Source organism: Pholis gunnellus (genome assembly GCF_910591455.1).
Source record: "Pholis gunnellus genome assembly, chromosome: 11".
Lineage (NCBI taxonomy): Eukaryota > Metazoa > Chordata > Actinopteri > Perciformes > Pholidae > Pholis > Pholis gunnellus.
This window is the reverse complement of record NC_136538.1, coordinates 18,241,290-18,261,072: the sequence shown is the minus strand read 5'-3', so window position 1 is coordinate 18,261,072 and position 19,783 is coordinate 18,241,290. Positions and strand designations below refer to the sequence as shown.

The 19,783-nt window shown below is 42.5% G+C and overlaps 1 protein-coding gene across 2 annotated transcripts; it reads left to right on the top strand.

The window, feature by feature from the left end:
• Positions 1-1,733: 1,733 nt before the first annotated feature.
• On the top strand, positions 1,734-19,453 carry LOC306703258 (equilibrative nucleoside transporter 1-like). 2 transcript variants are annotated; one of them, XM_079169160.1, is made up of 13 exons: positions 1,734-1,790; positions 9,965-10,055; positions 10,265-10,346; positions 11,124-11,305; positions 12,150-12,289; positions 13,159-13,293; positions 14,131-14,228; positions 14,617-14,698; positions 15,079-15,164; positions 15,413-15,521; positions 16,026-16,111; positions 17,253-17,452; positions 17,859-19,453. In XM_079169160.1, the coding sequence occupies exons 2-13, from the start codon at positions 10,027-10,029 to the stop codon at positions 17,968-17,970; spliced, it is 1,341 nt and encodes a 446-aa protein (XP_079025286.1). In that variant the 5' UTR covers positions 1,734-1,790; positions 9,965-10,026; the 3' UTR covers positions 17,971-19,453. The 2 variants fall into 2 exon arrangements, with proteins under 2 accessions (XP_079025286.1, XP_079025287.1); XM_079169161.1 differs by lacking the exon at positions 1,734-1,790 and adding an exon at positions 9,432-9,466.
• The last annotated feature ends 330 nt before the right edge of the window (positions 19,454-19,783 follow it).

Genomic DNA, 19,783 nt, shown 5'->3' with positions numbered 1-19,783 from the left:
AAATGAAGTGTATGTTTGTGTTTTTTTTACAGCAGCTGTGAGAGAGAGACAATAGTCCCTCAGTCCTCAGCTCCACTGCTCCTCCTCAACGGGTTCGGGCGAGCCTGGAAGCAGCCAGATTCCTTCCCACATGGTTTCTGTCCTTAACCACAGCAGGCTTTTTTTAGACGGAGGGGGGGAGAGACATGGTGTGGATGACTGTGTACCTACCACGACTATGTGAGCAACCAGTGGGAGACCAGAGCTCCAGACTCACAAAAAAACTAAACGTTCGTAAACAACGCCTCGGCACGGCGGTTCAGACAGACCCACGTGTTGTGATGAAATTATACTTTGGTGTCAGTTCTCGCAGGCACTTAAGAGAACACGCTGTACTCTAAAAGCAATAGAAGAGAGGGTTGTAACGTGTTTACTTTGTCCTTTTCTCTTCACACAGATTTACAGCAGGACATTGTGTTGCGTGATGGCATCAATTGATTGCATATTTTTCCTGAAGCAAATCATTTGTTTCCCTCTTTAAAGTAAAATAATTTCTAATTGCTGTTTGTGAGAGGAATCTTTAGAGCTTTCATGTCAGTTTTACAATTTCACACGAATACAAGCTCCATCAGGCGCACTCTGTCTTTCTTATCCTTGTGTTGTTTTGTTCCTGACCGTTAAACACTGTCAGCATTGACCTTCAGCCTGGATATATTTGCTGTCTTTGCATTTGGGAAAAACTTTGTGGTTAAGCGTGAATAATGTTAGATGCTATGATTCATGGCACAGTTTGAAAAAATGCTTTAAAAATGTTTATAAAAAGAAATTCACACAAGCAAAAATGAGAATATAAGACACAGATAGAGCCAGTTGAAATATAGGGATAGAATACAACATATATAAAATTAAATAATGTGTAATGTATTAAATGAGAAGTAGAAAATATATATATGAAGAGTTGTAAACAGTTTGTAAAACAGTAGCCTAAATACAAGTATATAGACGTAAAGTGACATTTAGTGGGCCTATAACAGCTCAAATTTGAAATATACAATACAAACAATAATACAAGTTTTTTGTTTTCACTCTGACTGACTCACTGACTGCTAATAACTGACTAGTCGAAGCTTGCAGCAGCTTTGGTGTCCTCCATCATCAGTGGGGATTTCTGTGTCAGTAAAGAGATTATTCGTCACCAAATACGACTCAGAAATAGTCAAAGAGTTGGCAGACTGCTGCACATCTCATGGGTAGCAGTCAGATGACATTTTAGCGTCACCCTCCCCGAGTTCACCCCATCAAAATACTATCGAAACTCTCCGCCTCCTCTAGTGACGAGCAGCTGGTGGCTTCAGGGGTACTCGGAATCGGCAATGGTGAGATCCCGACGTTTGATTCACCTAAAAAAAATGGTTACTGCATGTAGTTTATGTATGGAATTAATGTCAGTACCAGAGTACTCAAGTGATGTTGCTTGTTGTGCTTTGGATAGTATTGTATTTTAGTTGGTTCATTTTACTTTAGGTAACTCTAAGGAACATACATAAGGAAATGCAATGGTTGTCTGCAAAATTAAACTCATTATTCAGTGCATTATTTCTTTTTTAAAGATATCTTAATTTTGTTAAACCATCAGTCTTTTAATTTAATGGTAATTTGTTCAAACAAATTTTCCGTGTTAGATTCTGCGGCTGGAATGTAACTTTTATGAGGAACACTTGAACGCAACGCTATTTGAGAGGCGCTCGAGCGGTGCGAGGACACAGACGACCTCAGACACAACAAGCCTCCACAGACTGTGATGGTATAAGGTAGGACACCTCCGCGTGCTTAATTATAGACTGTTAAATAATCAAATGGTACCGACTTGCTAAATGAATTCAGTCCCGTGGCTCGTTTAGACGTATTGTTCCCGAGAGACTACAACAGAGACAATGGTCCCGGTGCTTTGGTTCAGGACCCAAGTCAGCATGCGTCCTTTGTTGACTGCGGCTGGGAATTGAATTTAGCGCCAACTTCGAGCGTGGTGCGTCCGAAAAAAAAAAACCTTAAAGAAAGAATACTAAAAGTGCTGTTTTTCAAACTGTATTTTCACTGGCAAACGTGTTTAAAATGACCTAATTTTATTCCTCATATTTGTCCTCATTTTGATTAATAGTCTGCCCTCAGAAAACAGCAAATACAATCTTCCGATTGTCAGCTGTAACGTGTCACACAGAGCACGTGCTGTCAGTGGAAAGCATTCAAATTGTGATAAATTGATACTCAATCCTTTAAAGTAACATTGGAATCTAAGCGTAAACAAAATGTAGCGCTTTCCGCCTCCAGAAATCGTAAATCTCGATACATCCTCCTGGTGATAATTCATGTGTGGCGCAAGGCACGTGTGTGACTGGCATCTTGTATTGAAATTTGAAGTGGTAGCACGTGGGAAGATATACCGAAGGGAAAGTTTAGAATAGTCCGCTGTGCGCTTTATGAGCGTGTCGGTGGTTTTGACAGCAGCAACATTCCTGGTGCAGTGTGGGTAAAAAATAACCACAGAGGTGAATCAATGTAAAGTGTGTGTATGTCGGTCACTCATACAAGTCACTGTGATAGTATTGTAGTTGCTCTGTGGTACTAAATAGTGATATTTTTTTTTGTATTTAAGGTTTGATATTTTAATAATTGTTGGGAATAGTTTTGTGGTAGTCCTCTTAAATGCATTACCTGATTATTACAACTCCTCTGAATGACCAGGGAGCTCCCAGACTGCGAGTGTTTCCTGACTCGGCTCCGTGTCACAATTTGCCTTTGCGACTCCGTTGACCCTGAAAGCGAGAGGAAGAGCACACAATAATGGTGGCTTTGTTTTACACCGAACAGCTGATGGGACAGCAGCACCGGCCCACCGCTGGGTGCAGCATCTGTTTTCTTAAGAGTGGGAGTTAAGTTTTCCCATTTGTTTCTTGAAAATGTCCAACAAAGCAATAAACAAATGTCATTTATTTTTGCCCATGCTGGCAGTATAACGTCTATGGCGTCTCATCACTTTTTGGCTGGTGGCAACTATGCTTGTGAAGACTGACTCATCACAGGAAACCCTGCCCCACCAAGTCTTACTCATTTAAACCCAGCAGTGCTCACTGTGGTGCAGTCATGGTGATAAGTGGAGTTACTAATGCCAGTTCATCAGTCAGTTATTTATGCAGACCACTTGAGTCAACTGAAAAGACCGGCTGCTAGAGATGGGCTTTGTTCTCTCTCTCTCTCTCTCTCTCTCTCTGTCTCTCTTTCTCTCTGAGTGGCGGGAAATTATTTGGGTCGTAAAGGGGCGGGTCTGTGTGAAGACAATGAATTGGGAGACCTTTTATGACCCCTCCTATGGCATTGGTGCGACTTTGTTTTCTTTGCAGAGTCCCCCCCCGGGGTTGTTATGCAGCTATCATTAGTGTCTCACGAAAGTCTCTTTTCCTGCCTCAGAGCCATTGTTTCCTGCTTTTATTTTGCCCCGATCACATCCCAGTTATACAAAGCATGACAATCGCTCAGGTTCACTCCCCTGAGCGGATCTGTCTTTGTTTGGAAGATGTGGATCAGAATACTCTGCACTGAGCAGCAAGCAGAACTCAAAACAACCCTGTTTCCATTGAGACGTGTGTGCTTTCTTAGAAAGACGAGATGTTCAGAGTGGTGTGCTCTGTTCAAAATGGACAATAAAGAAGAAAATAATTAGTTTTTTCATTCTCAGTGAGACATAATTGTTAAAACTACTCCAGATGGCCACCTTGATGTGCTTATAGGTTGTTTCACTTTTTCCACCGAGAAAACATTTTTCTTCATAATTTGAAGCAATAACACGAACGCACAGGTTTAAAACGGGTGAAATATCAAAACCGTGTCGTCATAATCTGGTAGAGACCCGATTGAGAACAGCGACGTGTGCCAAGCTGAGTATTATGTGGTGATTGGATTTGTGACCCCATGTCCTGTCGGTGTTGTTAGAGGTTTGTTTGAGGCCATTTTATTTGTCAATCATTAGGGTCCCCCACAGTGTAACCGAGCTGCGTGACTCAAATGCCTCTCTTGTGTGTGGAAGGGATGAGGTGACTGTGTATTTCACCACCTGCCACAGTCCTTCTTTTCACGGCCAGTTCTCCCTGCAGATTGAGAAGTTTAAAGTTTTTTTTATTTTTTGTCGGATTTAAGTTGGCCTCGAGTATAAAGCCAGCGGCTGACACGAAAGGCCGGTGTGGACAAATAGTTTGAAGGGACAGCTACCGACCGTGAGACCGGCTTCCCACCAGACCACAGTGCATGTGATGGGAAGTTGTTAAATGTTTAGGCAGCGTTTTCTGCCAGATGACCGGCTGCAAACATTGCCTCACAGTGACACTGACGATGCATTTAAAACCCGTGTTTGTAGATGTGTGATTGCTGCAAACTACAGTAAATAAAGCTTGATATTTTCCCGTCGCTCATTTTTCACTCTTGATCCAAAACAGACATCCAGGGAGTTTCTCAAGCTTATCTCAACGATGTGATATCTTCTTTTTAGGAGATTTTTAATATTGGGTCCAGTCCGTCTGTTGTTAGACTCTCGTTCTGAATATTTAACTTGTTCTCTTCAGACTGCCAGAGGACAGAGTCGGTAGCACTGTCCTTGAAAGAAGAGCAGGAAGAAACGCAGAGTGAAATGGGAATCAAGGCTGTAAAAGGCAATGTACTGCAACGCAACTGTGATGGGTTCTTGGATGTTCTCAGGCTGTTGAGCAAGCTGCATTTTATGTACAAGCGTGTGTGTGTGTGTGTGTGTGTGTGTGTGTGTGTGTGTGTGTGTGTGTGTGTGTGTGTGTGTGTGTGTGTGTGTGTGTGTGTGGGTTGGTCATTCTAGGAACGGTGTGAATTTGGAAACACTTGTCAGTGTGGTTGAACTAAATCGTATTAATTTCCCTGTGAGAAATAAACGTGATGAGAAACTCTCAAATGTCTTTTATTGAACAGACACTTACAATAAATCAGCTGAATGGTCGGAGCTCTTTTCCCCAAGGGTGGTTCGGAGGTCTAACAATGAGTCAAGATTTTAGCAGAGTATACGTGCTTCTTACAAACAGAACTGCTTCTTCTAGCCCATCCATACATCATTTTTGTAAACTGCACCAGATGAGGCCCAACACTTGCACTCTGCAGCGGTAGCCAATGTCTCCAATACTTTAACGTCATAAATGAGAGATTTCTTAAGGAAGACCTAGCATAAGTGTTGTGAGCTGAAAATAGGAACCTGAAAAAGCGGCTTGCTTAGCTGCAGCATTCCCTGTTGAAATGTGTTTTAGGGAGCTGTGCCGGCTTCTAGCAAGTCGGCCCTAAGTCGGGGGGGAGAAATGGGTTTGCCGGATGATGTCAGAAAGCCTCTGCGTTTCGACAGGGCGCCAAAGGCGCAGCGAGAGTCTGTGTAGATGTTAACTGTTTTGTCGGCAGCGAGCTTACAGGCTTCCGCGAGAGTCGCACGTTTTTGCCACTTGAGCAGAGTGTTGTATGATGAGAGTAAAGCAAACCCAACTAACCCTAACCGCTCTCCCGTGTCCGGAGAGCGGGAGGCCGAAACGTCCACAAACAGTCCTAAATCAGCTTTTGGCGGGCGGGGGGGGAGTCCGTGAGGCCGGATCTGGGTGGGCAGACCGCAGTATGCTGTGCAGTGTAGTGAGTCAGCCCGCATGTGACATTATGCATGCGGTGAATGTTGTGAGGCAAAATCAGTTGGATGTAATGCTGTCGTACCGCTACCATATGGTACTAAAGACCACTGCTGTTTCTGCTTCAGGGAGAAAGGCTAGGTGGAGATAACAGCGATCCGGACAGAGGCTACCTTTGTTTACTGTCGGGTTCTGCTTTTTAACGCCGGCATGCGCACAATATTCAGAGTTAAGCGATACAAGTTACATCTAGAAGAACATACTGATAAATTACAACAGTCAGGTACTGATGTTAGTGGCATGTTAATCATCAGTGAACCAATTTATGAGTGAGTTGTGCATAAGAAGCTATAGTTGAGTCAGGCTAATTCTGATCCAGGACCTGATAGCAAAGACTGAATGCTGCACATGCAGGGCAGTAATTATTCTCTCGTTTGTCGTTGTTTGCATTGTATAGGTGCGTCCTGCCTCTGTTTGTTTATTTTAGGCCTTCTAATTAGATTGCTAGAGTGGAAACCAGCGGATCATCACATCCTGAGCACCACGGTTGAGTAACTCTGGCATTGCTGGTATTTAAGCTATGCTGCATTCTATTTAGCCAAATTACATCCTATATAATTTGGATTTAAGGACATTCTCCATACTAACAACGGCATCCGTTGGCATGAGGTTGCCATGCCTTTTGCTAATTTTCACCATTCATGTAAAAATAAATGCCGTTCACTCTGGTTGAATCCTACAATGGCATTCCAGTGTAATGCTGGGCAGAGGAGACGTTGTGACTTTGATAAGAGTGTTCCTATAAGTGAACCTATAAGCGCTGGGAAAGGACCTCGGTGAGAAAGGGGTAATTCTTGCTCCGCCTCATCATATGACCACCATCAAACTATTCAGTGTGTCAGCCTGGGAATAAAGGCGACCCAGTTAGAGAGGTATGCTGGTGAGACAAGAAAAATGCACTCTTGTCCTTTTCTAGAAAGCTATAGGTCACACCTGAAACTTGCTAAATTCTGTTTTAATTACATTTTTTATTTTCCTGTTTTCTCCCCATTGGTTATGTCCGCTTCCATGTGCACTCCAATCCCCGAAGTCTGCTGGATTTGTAACACAAAACAAAAAGAGAGCATCATTGCCAAACAGAATATGGCGGTTATCCATATTCGTATGAAGCCAAAATTCCCAGAAACGTGTTACCACACATGGTTACCAGACGCCTCTCTTCACCTGACGGCAATGGGCAGGAGGTCCACCGTGTGCAGATTCCCTGCTTATGGAGAGATCAAACATCTGATGTCCAAGTCCTTAGAAGCGGCCCAAATAATCGCCCCGTATAAGAGAGAGTGCGCAATGTTCTTGGTCCTAAACCAGAGCCCCTTCCATATTCTGGAGGTTTTTGCTGTCAAGAAACAGAAAATGAAAGTCATTCATTTTTAACACAGAATGAAAAGCCAACCTGATAATAAAATGTGTTTTAATACGAATACTTGGAGTATTGTGTCATGCCTCCATGGATTACAGTTCAATAACCATCAGCAGATGTTTGTGGAAATCTCATGCCGAAAATATAAATGTAGCAAATTTCAACACCGAGTGACCAGGTTTTCAATTTGCATCATTAAAATTTTGCACACCATTGTGTGACCATGGTGATCGGACTAGTCTGGACTGGCCCCCTTTGGCAACATTTGGAACCATATTTTTTTTTCCTTGACATCAGAGGAGGAAACGATAAATGACTGTCTGCCCGTTAAATCTTTTTCCATTGGAGAGCTGATTGTTGGAGTTGGACGTCGTTGAGAGGCCAGCTCGCTAAAGTGTCAGCCTGATGCCAAACTGGAGTTTTGTACCACTCTACAGACTGCAAAGTGCCTGTGTGACTGTGTGTGGTGGGCAACCTTTCAACACCAAGCAACTCGTGCCAGCTGGCTCGTCTTGATACGTTACTTTGAGCAAGGCATACTTTACTTTACAGAAATCTGGGACATGTCTGAGCCAGTGTGTTAAAACTGAGACTCGTAGTGTGTCTGTAATACCATTGGCTTTGATAGTGTGGATGATGCTGTAGGATTTGACTCTGTCATGACAATGAGAGGGAGATGGAAAAGAGACAAAGAAGTGTGAAAGACAAATTTAGCTATTTGTTTCTCAAATGGCATTTTAAAACGGACTAAGGCATTGTCGAGGAAGTGCTAAACTGACGGAGTCTCAAGTCAAGTTTTTCCTTCTTCTGGTAATAAAACCACCAAATGAATGCCTACTTGATTACTGAGACCAGCACCGATATTGACTTTTGAGATTTAAAGAAACAAATTTGATAAGATATCAGGACACAGTTTATTAATTAACTTAAACATATCTTTATTATTTTTGTGTTGGAACCTCTTGTTGCCTCTTGGCAAAAATATATAAACCATGCTATCAGTGGCAAGCTGATAGTATGGTTTATAGCCTATCAGCTTGCCATAGTATGATATAATACTATAGTTTATATCACCGATAGGTAACCCAACCGAGGTTAGGCTAACTAGAACCTAACCGAGGCTAACTAGATCCTAACCGAGGCTAACTAGAACCTAACCGAGGTTAACTAGAACCTAACCGAGGCTAACTAGAACCTAACCGAGGCTAACTAGAACCTAACCCGAGGCTAACTAGAACCTAACCCAAGGCTAACTAGAACCTAACCTCGCACAGTGTATGCCTGATCTCGTGATACATTTCCATGTAATCAAGCTTACAAGTTTAACAAATAGTCTATTTGATGGGCTTTTGTCCCCTCTAACAGGCCGTTACAGACCTTTCTCACAGACTGTTTCTCAGAGTTGGACTCCTTAATCAGTGTAATGTAGATGCATGATAATGGACTACAGTGTGTGTGGCTCCCATCACGTACAGTAAACTAGTTTCTGTCCTAACTCATGACCAGCCAGATCAAACATGGGACTCATCATGTGACGTCTGTCAGCAACAAGAAGCTAGTCGGTGCACTGTGGGAGACAACTGTCTGTTAAACTGTTTGAATCGAAACATGTCTTATCCGTACCTAATGTATGAAGGAGGAAGGTCTTCTGTTGCCAACATCCATTGCTCAACAGTGATTGGCTATTGAAATTATGCAATTCTTTTGTGCAAATCGGACCGCTTTTCTGATGTTTTTTAACATGCAGATGCCCTGAGCCGATCAATTGGTGCATTTCATTGAGAGCTGTTGCGTTTAAAGTGCTCACGATTCATGTATTTACTAAAAAGAGCTTAACTTTGCCTTGTGTTGTTTAGCTTGATTTGATGCCAAATAGCTCTGTGTTTGTTTGAAGAGGAAGTGTCTTGAAGAAAAGTTGTTCTGTTTGGAGAAGGTGTCACAAAGCTATCTGAGCACATGGCTTCCATCAGGTCCGGGGGAGAAGATGCCGGGACAGAGGGGGGAGATGGTGTCGGATACGTTGAGGGTGGAGAATAAAGAAAAGAGGAGTGATGGGAGGTAATACAAGTGAATTGGAGAAAATATGAGTTGCACAATACAAGCCAGGGCAGCAACAGATGTGAAAATATTAATAGAAACGCAGCGCAAGAGCAGATAAAATGAGGTGAGACATTTATTGAGAGATTAGATTGAAAAATGGACAGTAGAACAGTTTGGATTGCAAAAGGCAACACACTCGAGAACATTGTGCTACAACATAATAAAAAAACTAGGGGCGGGTCCAGTGGGGTGTCAACCTACTAAACCTCTGCATGGTATAAAATGAAGCCCTCGCTTTAGTTGTGCATCTGCTCAGAGGAGAGGAGTCTTTTGTTCCTGCTTTAACTCTGCTGTAAGTAAGTTTATAAAAGGTTTTCTTTAAAGGTTAATGGGGGCAGAAAATGGTGATGTTTCTGCATTTATTTGGTACTTTGTAGCACATGTGTGAGGAATGCTGTGTGAGGGGAAGCATGTCTCTGACCGATGGGATGTCTGTCTTGTGAGTTTCACAGCTGTTATGTAACTTTACCACCAAGTGGCAAAGATCTTTTTGAATTTTGTTAGCTTGAGCATTGAACCACCCGTTGTTCTTGTGTTTTTTCTTCCCCTGGTGCGGGCGTGCTGCCTAAACCTGACAACTGAATTGCTTTATTGTATTTTTTTTACTGTTGAAATAACATTTTGCAACCCATTATTTAATTGCCGTGTTGGCCACAGATTGTCTGGCTAATTAATAAGCTAAATATAGAAAGGAGGGACTTATGGCTGCTGCTGATAATAAATGTAGGTGCTGCCAGACTGTGAATGTTTACCGCGTTGGAAACATGAGTGTGTTATCTGTGTCTTTCAGACCTGGTGCCACCCTGATCAAACCCTGACCGAGCACGAGCCTCTAACTGTCTAACAAGAAACATGACGGCCATCAACGCACCGCGGGACAAGTAAGAGAAACTCTTTTAAAGGGAACAAAACTGTTAAAGAGTATCGGAGACTTATTCATGTCAATATGCTGCTCTCCGTTTCTGTTTGAGTTGCAGTATGTGCAACATTTCTTTTGGATGAGACCCAGTAAATAAATAACTTGTTGATGTTAAGTTGCATGACTTCACTGATGTACTTTCGTGTGAACTTCCGTTTGCCTCTTTCCCAGATACAATGCAGTCTGGATCATTTTCTTCATCCTGGGCTTGGGAACCCTCTTACCTTGGAATTTCTTCATGACGGCGACGATGGTAAGTTAAGAAACATTTTAAGGCATTTTTATTCTTCTGGATATGATGATAATTGCATCCAAATGCAGTTAAATCCTCAGAACAACAGACGGATGGTTGTGAAAGGAGGAGGCCGGTTGGTGGCCGTGTGGTTGGTCATTAGTCAATTAAAAGGTTGGGCTCCACTTAGAAGAAGGTCACCTCACTTTAGGAAAACAAAGGTTTTTTTTGTTTACCTTTCCCTCCACAATCCACCTGGTTTCACTCGGCGTGGCTGAGCTGACTCCAGCCAGGTGGATGTCCATCAGCAGTGACGTGGCCTCTCTGATCCCCCCAGCCGCTCTTTCTGAGCTTTAAGGGGTTAACTTCTTAAAATGTGGAATTTCAGGTCATTGTCCTGAGGGGTTAGTGTGGACCCGCCCTTAAGGGGATTGTTTAGTTGAAGCTCAAATAGCTTATACTTGTTTGTTTTGATGAATGAAGTTTGAATACCACTTTGATAAATAAGAAGCCTTTTACCGTTCAGTTGTTTAAGATAGGCGTTGATTCAAGGTTTGAATTTTCTTATGTTTTCTTAGTGTTCCTAAACGCCTCTCAGTATTGACCTTTTGGTAATCTATAATTAATAGATGGTTTTATCTTCCTTCTAGATTATGATGCCACTTACATTCCTGCAAATTACAGTCCTATGACTCGAACCTGTGACTCCGTACCGAATGAATTATCATTCACTGTTGTTGAGTCGCAGGAGCTGATAACCATCGTAATAACTGTGCGTTCCTCCATCCTCTTCTTCAGTACTTCACAAGCAGGCTGAAGGACCCGTCCACGGACCTCCCCTCCCATCAGGCGGCCAACGAGACCTTGGAGGGCGGAGATACTCGCAACGTGCTGGAGTCAAAGTTCAACAACGTGATGACGCTCTGCGCCATGGTGCCGCTGCTCATCTTCACCTGCCTCAACTCCTTCCTTCACCAGAGGTATCCACCCCGCTCCATGTAGATTTTTAGTGAAAAGGCAGAACGTTTTTGGTTTCCCGCTCTTTCTGCCTCCTGCTTATCACCCCCCTTTGGTCACCACATGCCACCATACATGCAGGTTGCATGATCCTGTTATGTGAATGCATGTCCGTGTGCCTGCACTGTGTTTTCTTTCATTAAAGTGGGATTGAGCGAGATCTTGGGTGGACCCTGACCACGGCTGACCATGCCCCTACACAAACACACCCAGGAATGCTATTTATGTTCTCTACTACCCCCGATCTGCTTTTCTCCTTCACCTCTTTTTGTTCTTTTCCTTCTGCTGTCCCTCACTTTCTCAATATACTTTATTCCTTTGTTTCCTGGGCTGCTCATTCTAACATTACAACCCAATTCACTCAATTGTTCACTTTCTTAAACTCTTTTTTTTAATTAGTTGTATTGGTTTATTTGATAAGGGACAGTGCACATTAATAAAAACATTGCTGTAAATGTGCCAGAGTTAGCCAAGAGGCTATTTTTCATCTGTAGTCCCAAAGCAGATGTCAGAAAGAACCTCAACTTCACCGGAAGAGCAATGACCACTTTCCAATGTTAGCGGAAGATGTTTGTTTTTACTTATGTTCATAAACAACTCGTCCACATTATGTTCTTTTTCTTTTTTTTGAACACTTATCTATAATGTTTTGACAAATAAGTAGCTGCATATTTGTTGGATTTACCCAACTTACTTTTTAAATATATTTTTTTATTCATTCTTAAAGTGTCCAAAATGGATCTGGCTGATGTTCCTGATGTGTAGTCGTGTTAAAAGGTATTTTCTCTGTGTTGCGTTCACTCTCAGGATTCCTCAGAAGCTTCGTATCATCGGTAGCCTCGTGGTCATCCTGGTGGTTTTCCTGTTGACGGCGGTGTTCGTCAAGGTGGACGTGGCCCCGCTGCCCTTCTTCACCATCACCATGATCAAAATTATCTGCATCAACTGTGAGTTTCTAAATGCACAGCTGATGATCATTACGTCATCCGTCTGTCGTCGCCGCAGGGAAAGTCCAAAAGAAAGCTCAAACCTTGATCACAATAATCAACCGGTCACAGAACCAAATGAAGTAATGCAGTTAACTGGACATTATATCATAGAGGGAGCGTTTGTTGCAGGGCTGTTGTGTCTGACTTTGTTACTCAAGGATTGCCTTTGATCTCATTTCCACGATGAACTCATGCAAATGATTATTTCCATGTGTCGTCTTCTTTGATCGACATCATCTGCATTCGGTGTGTTGGGAAAATTCCTTTCCTTCGGGTACACACACACACACACACACACATTATCTCATACCACACTGAGCTTCAGAACACAGTCTGTAATCTCTCTGCGTTTGTTTATTTACAATGACCCACTGAGCAGCAGGGATAAGCTCACCCCCCTCGTTATCCCCGTTGGGCCGGTCCCGACCCGCAGGTCTTCATGAGGAACAGCCCATCTTGTTTGATTTAGAGTGGAGGACATTCTGACCCGTAAGCTTTGATATAGACGTCTGTACATTCCTCTTAGTGGAAACACGTTACACGATCTCTGCAGCTAATTAATCTCCAAAGTCGCTTCATAAATGGTTGTTAACGATCGGTGTGATGCGAGTCTGTAGGAGCCTTATTGACTTCTGTGTGAATTGCGAGAAAGAAAATAGTTATATAACAGTTCTGTAAAACAATTCATTTGTTCGACGTTGTTTTCGGAAAGGATGTCATCTCCCCGTTTGTGACTTTTGTTCTGCTGCTGTGGGTCAGTGTGTTTCTTCCTGTGTCACAGTGGCTCTTTAAAGTTTACTGATTGAACATCCTGGTCTTGTTCCCAGCGTTCGGGGCGATTCTTCAGAGCAGTCTATTCGGCCTGGCAGGAATACTGCCCGCCTCCTACACCACCCCCATCATGAGTGGACAGGGGCTGGCCGGCACCTTCGCCGCTTTCTCCATGATCTGCGCACTGGCCAGTAAGTCTCACACACAAAGTACACTTCTTCTTCTGTCATTAGAAATGAGGATACACAAGAGGTGGACAAAACGATGAAAACACTTTGCTGTACATTACGTTTTTAGTTTTTAGGAGACAACGCTGATGCAAGACAAGTTTAATGTTTTGTTGCACAATCCCCGTCTACTGCAATGCCATCTCTAGAAATATGTCTTTCCACGTCTTGCACAACTCGTAATTCTAACTTCTAAAAAATATTGACAGAAAGTAAAACTTGCTAGTTAGTAAGTTTACTTCTGCTTTTAGGTGAAAGTGTGAGACACACATCCACACCCAAATATAGTTACATATTAAATGTGTTAAATGTTTTGGTAAAAGCCAGATGTTCAGTGATTAACAAACGTTGCTGGCTGCTCTTTGCATTTGATCTCCTAGACAGAATTAAGAAAACAGAATTAGATGCTTGGAAGTTCTTCTGGCACTCAAGGATTGTTTCTGTCAGATGTGCTTTTTCAGTTTCTCACCAAAAGAAATCCAACCACAGCAGACTGCTCAGTTCATGCTGACGTTAGCTGCTGAGGGTGAACTATAGGAAGTGTTCATTCTTTTAAAGTAGCGAGAATAGTTTACCTATTTCATTATTAGCTTCAGTATTATGTTGCCATTAGGAATTGACAACATACAGATATTTCTTGAGGTTTTAAAGCCCATTTTTGGTGCCTGAGTTACTTGTGGTTCAGTTTAGTGCATTTTAATTGAAATTTGAAAAGAGGAATACTAACACTATGAGAAACATTTGCTCTAGATCAATTCTGATATGAAGCAAACCGCTGATGATTGTTGTGTTTGTGTGTAGCTGGTTCGGCCCTGCAGGACAGCGCTTTTGGTTACTTCATCACAGCCTGCGTGGTCATTCTTCTGGCCATAATGTCCTACATTGTGCTGCCCAGGATGGTAAGACCTCATCTCCTCTACATGAAACATGTTTTTACAGTGTTAAATACCTCATGATTAAAAGAACTAGAAAGAATTTGTTTTAAACCACTTTCAAATGTTTTTGTGCCCATTTTTGCTCTTATTAACTTTGTACCTTTTTTAGAAAAAATACCTACTTAGCTTAAGATAAGTGCTGCATGCGTTTAGATTCAGTGCTGTCTGTAGTTGCATCTTTTTTTAAAATGTTAAATCAGTCCAAACTCCGCCGTGGAGGTGATGGCTAACACATCTGCCAGTGAGGATGTGCAGCAGCTCAGAGAACACAATGTGCTCCCTGTATGCTTTGATCTCTGCTCTATAGGCTCGGTGGACTCGCCTCATTATGGTTGTTTGTTTTTCTTAACAGGAGTTTTTCCAGTTCTACATGGAGAGTAATGGATCCATACCCTCTGCTGATGAGGAGAACAATATGGACTTACTCAAAAAAGGTACATAATCCAAAAGTTAACAATTATGGACGTTATGGACATCCTCAACATGAACACAGGTTAACGTGATAACACCATGTGTATGTTATGGCCATCAGTGTTGTAGCCTTAGTGTCTCCTTTACACCCAAAGGTCTCTTTACTGCACACTGACCAGGAAGCCAAACCCGCTGAAAGTGTTTGTTTCAGTTTGTGTTTTGGCGACAGCTCGACCAGTCTGTGCTGTTAATTACTAGTGTGTGAGAACGTAACGGGAACCCGGTGTTACAGAACAATTAAAGTATTGTGTGTACACCCACTCGAATGTGGGAACGACGGCGTTTACTCCCATGTGTCGCTTGACCAATGTAACGATAGAGAGGTGTTTGTGTTGTTTCTCAGAAAGCCCAGCAGAGAAGCGACCGGTGGTGAGTCTGGTGGAGGACGAGGCCAAGCCCACCGTGTCCGTGTTAAACATCTTCAAACAGGTGAAATGACTTTTTCACATTGTGACGTATAAAGGCAAATGAATGAATGCCAAAACAGCATTGTAGATACGTCTGCTGTGACACATTCTCAGCATCTGATTGGGCAGTAATATCTGTAGCTGCCATTCAGCATCACCAGTTAAATAAAACCAGCTTCATTCTGGTGACCTCTTTATGCATTTCATCCATCCTCTTCCTGCTCAACATAGTTGCCTAAATATTGATTATGTTCGTCTTGTGCTATTCAGATCTGGGTGATGGCTCTGTCGGTGTGCTTCATCTTCACCGTCACCATCGGAACGTTCCCGGCCGTAACAGTGGACGTCAGGTCGACGGTAGCAGATGGGGGCACCTGGGGTGAGTCTCCATTTCTAACATCTATACAAAGCTACACTGCTGCAGTAGCTAGAGACACTTGAGAGGGATGACTAAATCAGCCTTAACTGTTGCTGTCTATGCAGATACATGTAGTTTATATTGAAGATGCAGTCGACAAGCCTTTATTTCTGAACATGAGAACTACTGAAATCAGTTTTAGTATCTTTAAATTGGTATCTCTTTTAAAGGATTACTCTACAGAAGATCTGTCTTTTGTGAAATCCCTCTTCCCTGTTGGCTCGCAGTGCTGCTCTGACACTTTGCAGCGTTGTCCTTCATTGTGCACAGAAAGCTGTTATCAGCTTGGAGTCACAGCGAAACAAAATAAATAACAAAATACCAAAGAAGTTTAAAATGTTTCTAGGAATGATTTGACTTTCTGTGCTGTCTAAGCACACAGAGGTTGAGGGTTTTCTTTCAAGCAAAGACCTCTGCGGTATCTTTGTTGTTAGTAACGGCTTGTTTGTCTTTCTCCCTTTTCAGAAACTTACTTCATCCCCGTGTCATGTTTCCTCCTCTTCAACTTGATGGACTGGGCTGGCAGGAGTCTGACGGCCGTCTGCATGTGGGTCAGTAACACTAAAACACATGTTTTACCGACGAGGCTCCACCTTTCTCACCTTCTCTGGAGGTTTGGGCTTCCTCTTCCCTTCCTCTGGCTCCAGAGCTCCATCAGTTACCAGCTTGGTTTAGTAGATCTATTCTAAGGCGGACTGACAGCTACCTTCTATGTATGCTGCCATTAAAAACTGCTAATACTGTAAAATACTACTGAAGCATATTTCAAAATGTACCCGTTGACAGTGACTAATACGTGAACTTTGCTATCTCAAGCAGCCCCATCAACAAAACAATTGAGAAATGTCTTGCTAGTTTATACACGTTTGCATGATAGAGTCCATTTAAAATGACCACATCACAATGTTTAAGTGTGAGCTGCTGTTGTCTGTCGGGCGAACGGCGCTACGGAGAACAGACGCACTTGAATGGAAGCTTTTGGCAGCATAACATGTTTACACATGAATACATCACTGAGTCATGAGAGGAAGAACATCGGCCACTAAGGGTTTGGGGGGGAAATAAAGGAGACAAGTTTTGTTTCTGAGATCACCGGTTTGTTTTATGTTTTTTGCTGCTACGAACCTTAATAGATTGTTTAGGCTCATAATGACGCCTGCTGTCATGTGTTTTATTCACCAGTTGGTTACCAATGTCCCATTTGGCCTCGGTTTGAATGTTTTTTTTCTTCTTTTGTCCATCAAATGTTCGCTTCTTTCCGAGCAAACGTTGTCCAAGAAAAGCATACATCTACAAACGAGTCTTATTTCCTGCGATCCAGAGGAAGTGAACAAATTTAATCAATTCCTTCTGTACAAAGTCAGTACAGTTGGTTAACCCAGTCTGACCTGCACTGGAATGCAGCTTATCAGAGCAGACGACAGCAGTCAGCTGCTCGTGGACCATGTGAGTTTATTTACCATCATAAGACGACACTGATCAGGACCCGGAACCGCTTCTTCTGAGACACTTTGTGACTCACAGTCCTCTTAAACTGTTGTCTTTATACAACTTTATCCGTGTTTCTCCAACTTAAGCACCACAGCACCCATAGTAATCTGCACATGCACACATATATGTAAATCAGGATAAAGAAGCCCCCAGAAGTATGTTAAAGTGTTGTTAAGTCTGTCCCTTTCTCTCTCCCTGCAGCCGGGTAAAGACAGCATATGGCTTCCTGTCATGGTGGGCCTGCGGGTCATCTTCATCCCTCTCTTCATGCTGTGTAACGTCCAGCCTCGTTACTACCTCCCCGTGGTGTTTGGCCACGACGCCCTGTACATCATCTTCATGATCGTCTTTGCCTTCTCCAACGGATACCTGGCCAGTCTCTGCATGTGCTTTGGACCCAAGTAAGAAACACACACATCCAGACGCTACACTTGGAATGACTAGAGTCAGGTTCATTATATAATTACAGCTTATAAGGATATAAAACCACAAACTGTTGTTTTTATATTTGTTTGTGTATAATTAAATTGGATAAAACAGGAAAATTAAAGAGCTTTAGGGGTGCGAGCCAATGCACAGCCAGTTTAGCGGTTTTCCATGCATTCAGCTATGCTAAGCTAAGCTAACCCACTTTGGGCTGTAGCACCATACTTGCCGTACAGACATGAGTGATCAAGTTTTAAATCCCCAAAGGAGACGTTTGTCCTGGACCAAGATAAAACACAGGACACGATGAATTGACGCCGTGTCGAACCCCATCGTGTTTTCCTTCCTAATGAGTTTTGTCCCTCTCTTGTCTCCGTACAGGAAGGTGCCACCGCATGAGGCGGAGACGGCGGGGGCCATCATGGCCTTCTTCTTGTCCCTCGGCTTGGCGCTGGGCGCTGGAGTCTCCTTTGCTTTCCGGGCCATGATCTAAAACCTCCAGCAGACCCTTCAGTCGACGTAGATTAGACCACGATGCCATCAAACACTCGACCCGGCGACTATCTCCGACCGAGTGGAGCCAGCACAGCAGACCAGAAGACTAGAGAACCTCAGTCCTCTCAAGTGTACAGTAGAGACTCGTCTCCTCCAGCAACAATATAAGCTAAAACATGTTACTGAATATTTAGTTTTCTTCCAAACTCAGCAGCCATTGATCAAAACGGCTTGTTTCTCTGAGATGATTTGAAGAGTCCAGAGTGCAACTAGACCAGCAAATCAAAACCAAAAGACGGCAGAGATTCTCCGAGGTGTTTTAAATTTCCCCAGATTTCACAAATCTTGATCCCAGACAGAGTTAATGAAGACAGACTGTACATGAGTATCCTAGAGCCTCCTTCATAACATATTCTAATGCAAAAAATGATAAAACAATATTTTTATGTTATGTAAAGTTAAACATCTCTTACACTTAATTTGAAACGGTCACATTCAGTTATGATGGTGTGTAAATAAAGTTTGTTACACTTTCTTTTTTATAAATGAGGCGCTTAGATTCTGGTGTTCGACTCGTCTACATAAACCTGTCAGTTTATGTATTAACTGATCCTCAACGTGACTTTTTATTTTCTTCACTCTGGATTGTTGCAGCTTTTTAACTCTGATCAAGCCAAATACAAGACGACAACATGGGAAAATGATGAACTTTGAAGGGAGGCCACGACCCATCAAACTGCTAATGTGTGTGTGTGTGTGTGTGTGTGTGTGTGTAAACCACTTTGTGTTTTGTAAACTCACTCATGACGAATCAGTAAATTCTCGAAGAATGTAAGGACGGACTGAATCCTGAAGACAAGGTTTTAATCAATAATCTGGTCCACTATCTGCTGACTGTGCATTCTCTTAGAGTGTCTAGTTTAGAGGACGTTGTAGCAGCATGGGTCTGTCTGGTTTATCCAGAAGTCAGATTTTCTGTTGATTTTCCGCCCACATGTTGAAGTTGTCACCGTGTCTTTCTGATACATTTTGCTACAATGTATTGATCCCAGCAAAAATAAGAATATGCCGTCATCAGTGACGTGAAATGTGCCATTTTTAAATGATTAGGAGACTTTTTAATCTCATTCTTGGGTTTTTCTCTCATTTAAACCCATTTTCATGTAAAATAAGTTTTGTATCATAAACTTCACTTTTCTCTAGCCGAGATAGAGTTCTGAATGCGGCAGAGATAAAAAGCTTTTGTGCCCATCTGCTATATTTTTGTGGCCTTTTTTGATGCTTTTTGTTTCAAGTCTGCTTTAGATGTACACTATTAGTCATAAAACCAGCTGTGTACATCCTAAATGTTTGTTTATAAGCACAATGTTGGTCTGTTCTTCCGTACTTTGTGTTTTGGTTGGTATGGGAGTTATGGACCATTCAAATGTTATGTATTTTGCCGCTTAAAACAGTTCTGTGATAAAATAAAACTGTATTTTTAAGAATGTGGCTCCTCCTCCTGGTGATTTATGGAAATAACCTGCTCGACATCGCAGCAGCTGATGAGGTCAGAAAGAGCTGGAGATGAAGTTGTTATTTTGAACATCTGGACACAAACGGCTTTTTGTAATTCATGAATGTGCCGTTTAAACCGTCTGCGTTCCCCAGCTGATCTTTCTATTCAGCATGTGAGTGAATAATGAAGTTAACAGTCCATGAAAACGCCCCAGTGTTCGGCACAAACATGCAGCTCGTGACCTTTATGAAACGAGGCCACTGATTGAGCACTAGTGCTACTTTACAATAATGCCGTTATAAAATAGTGAAAC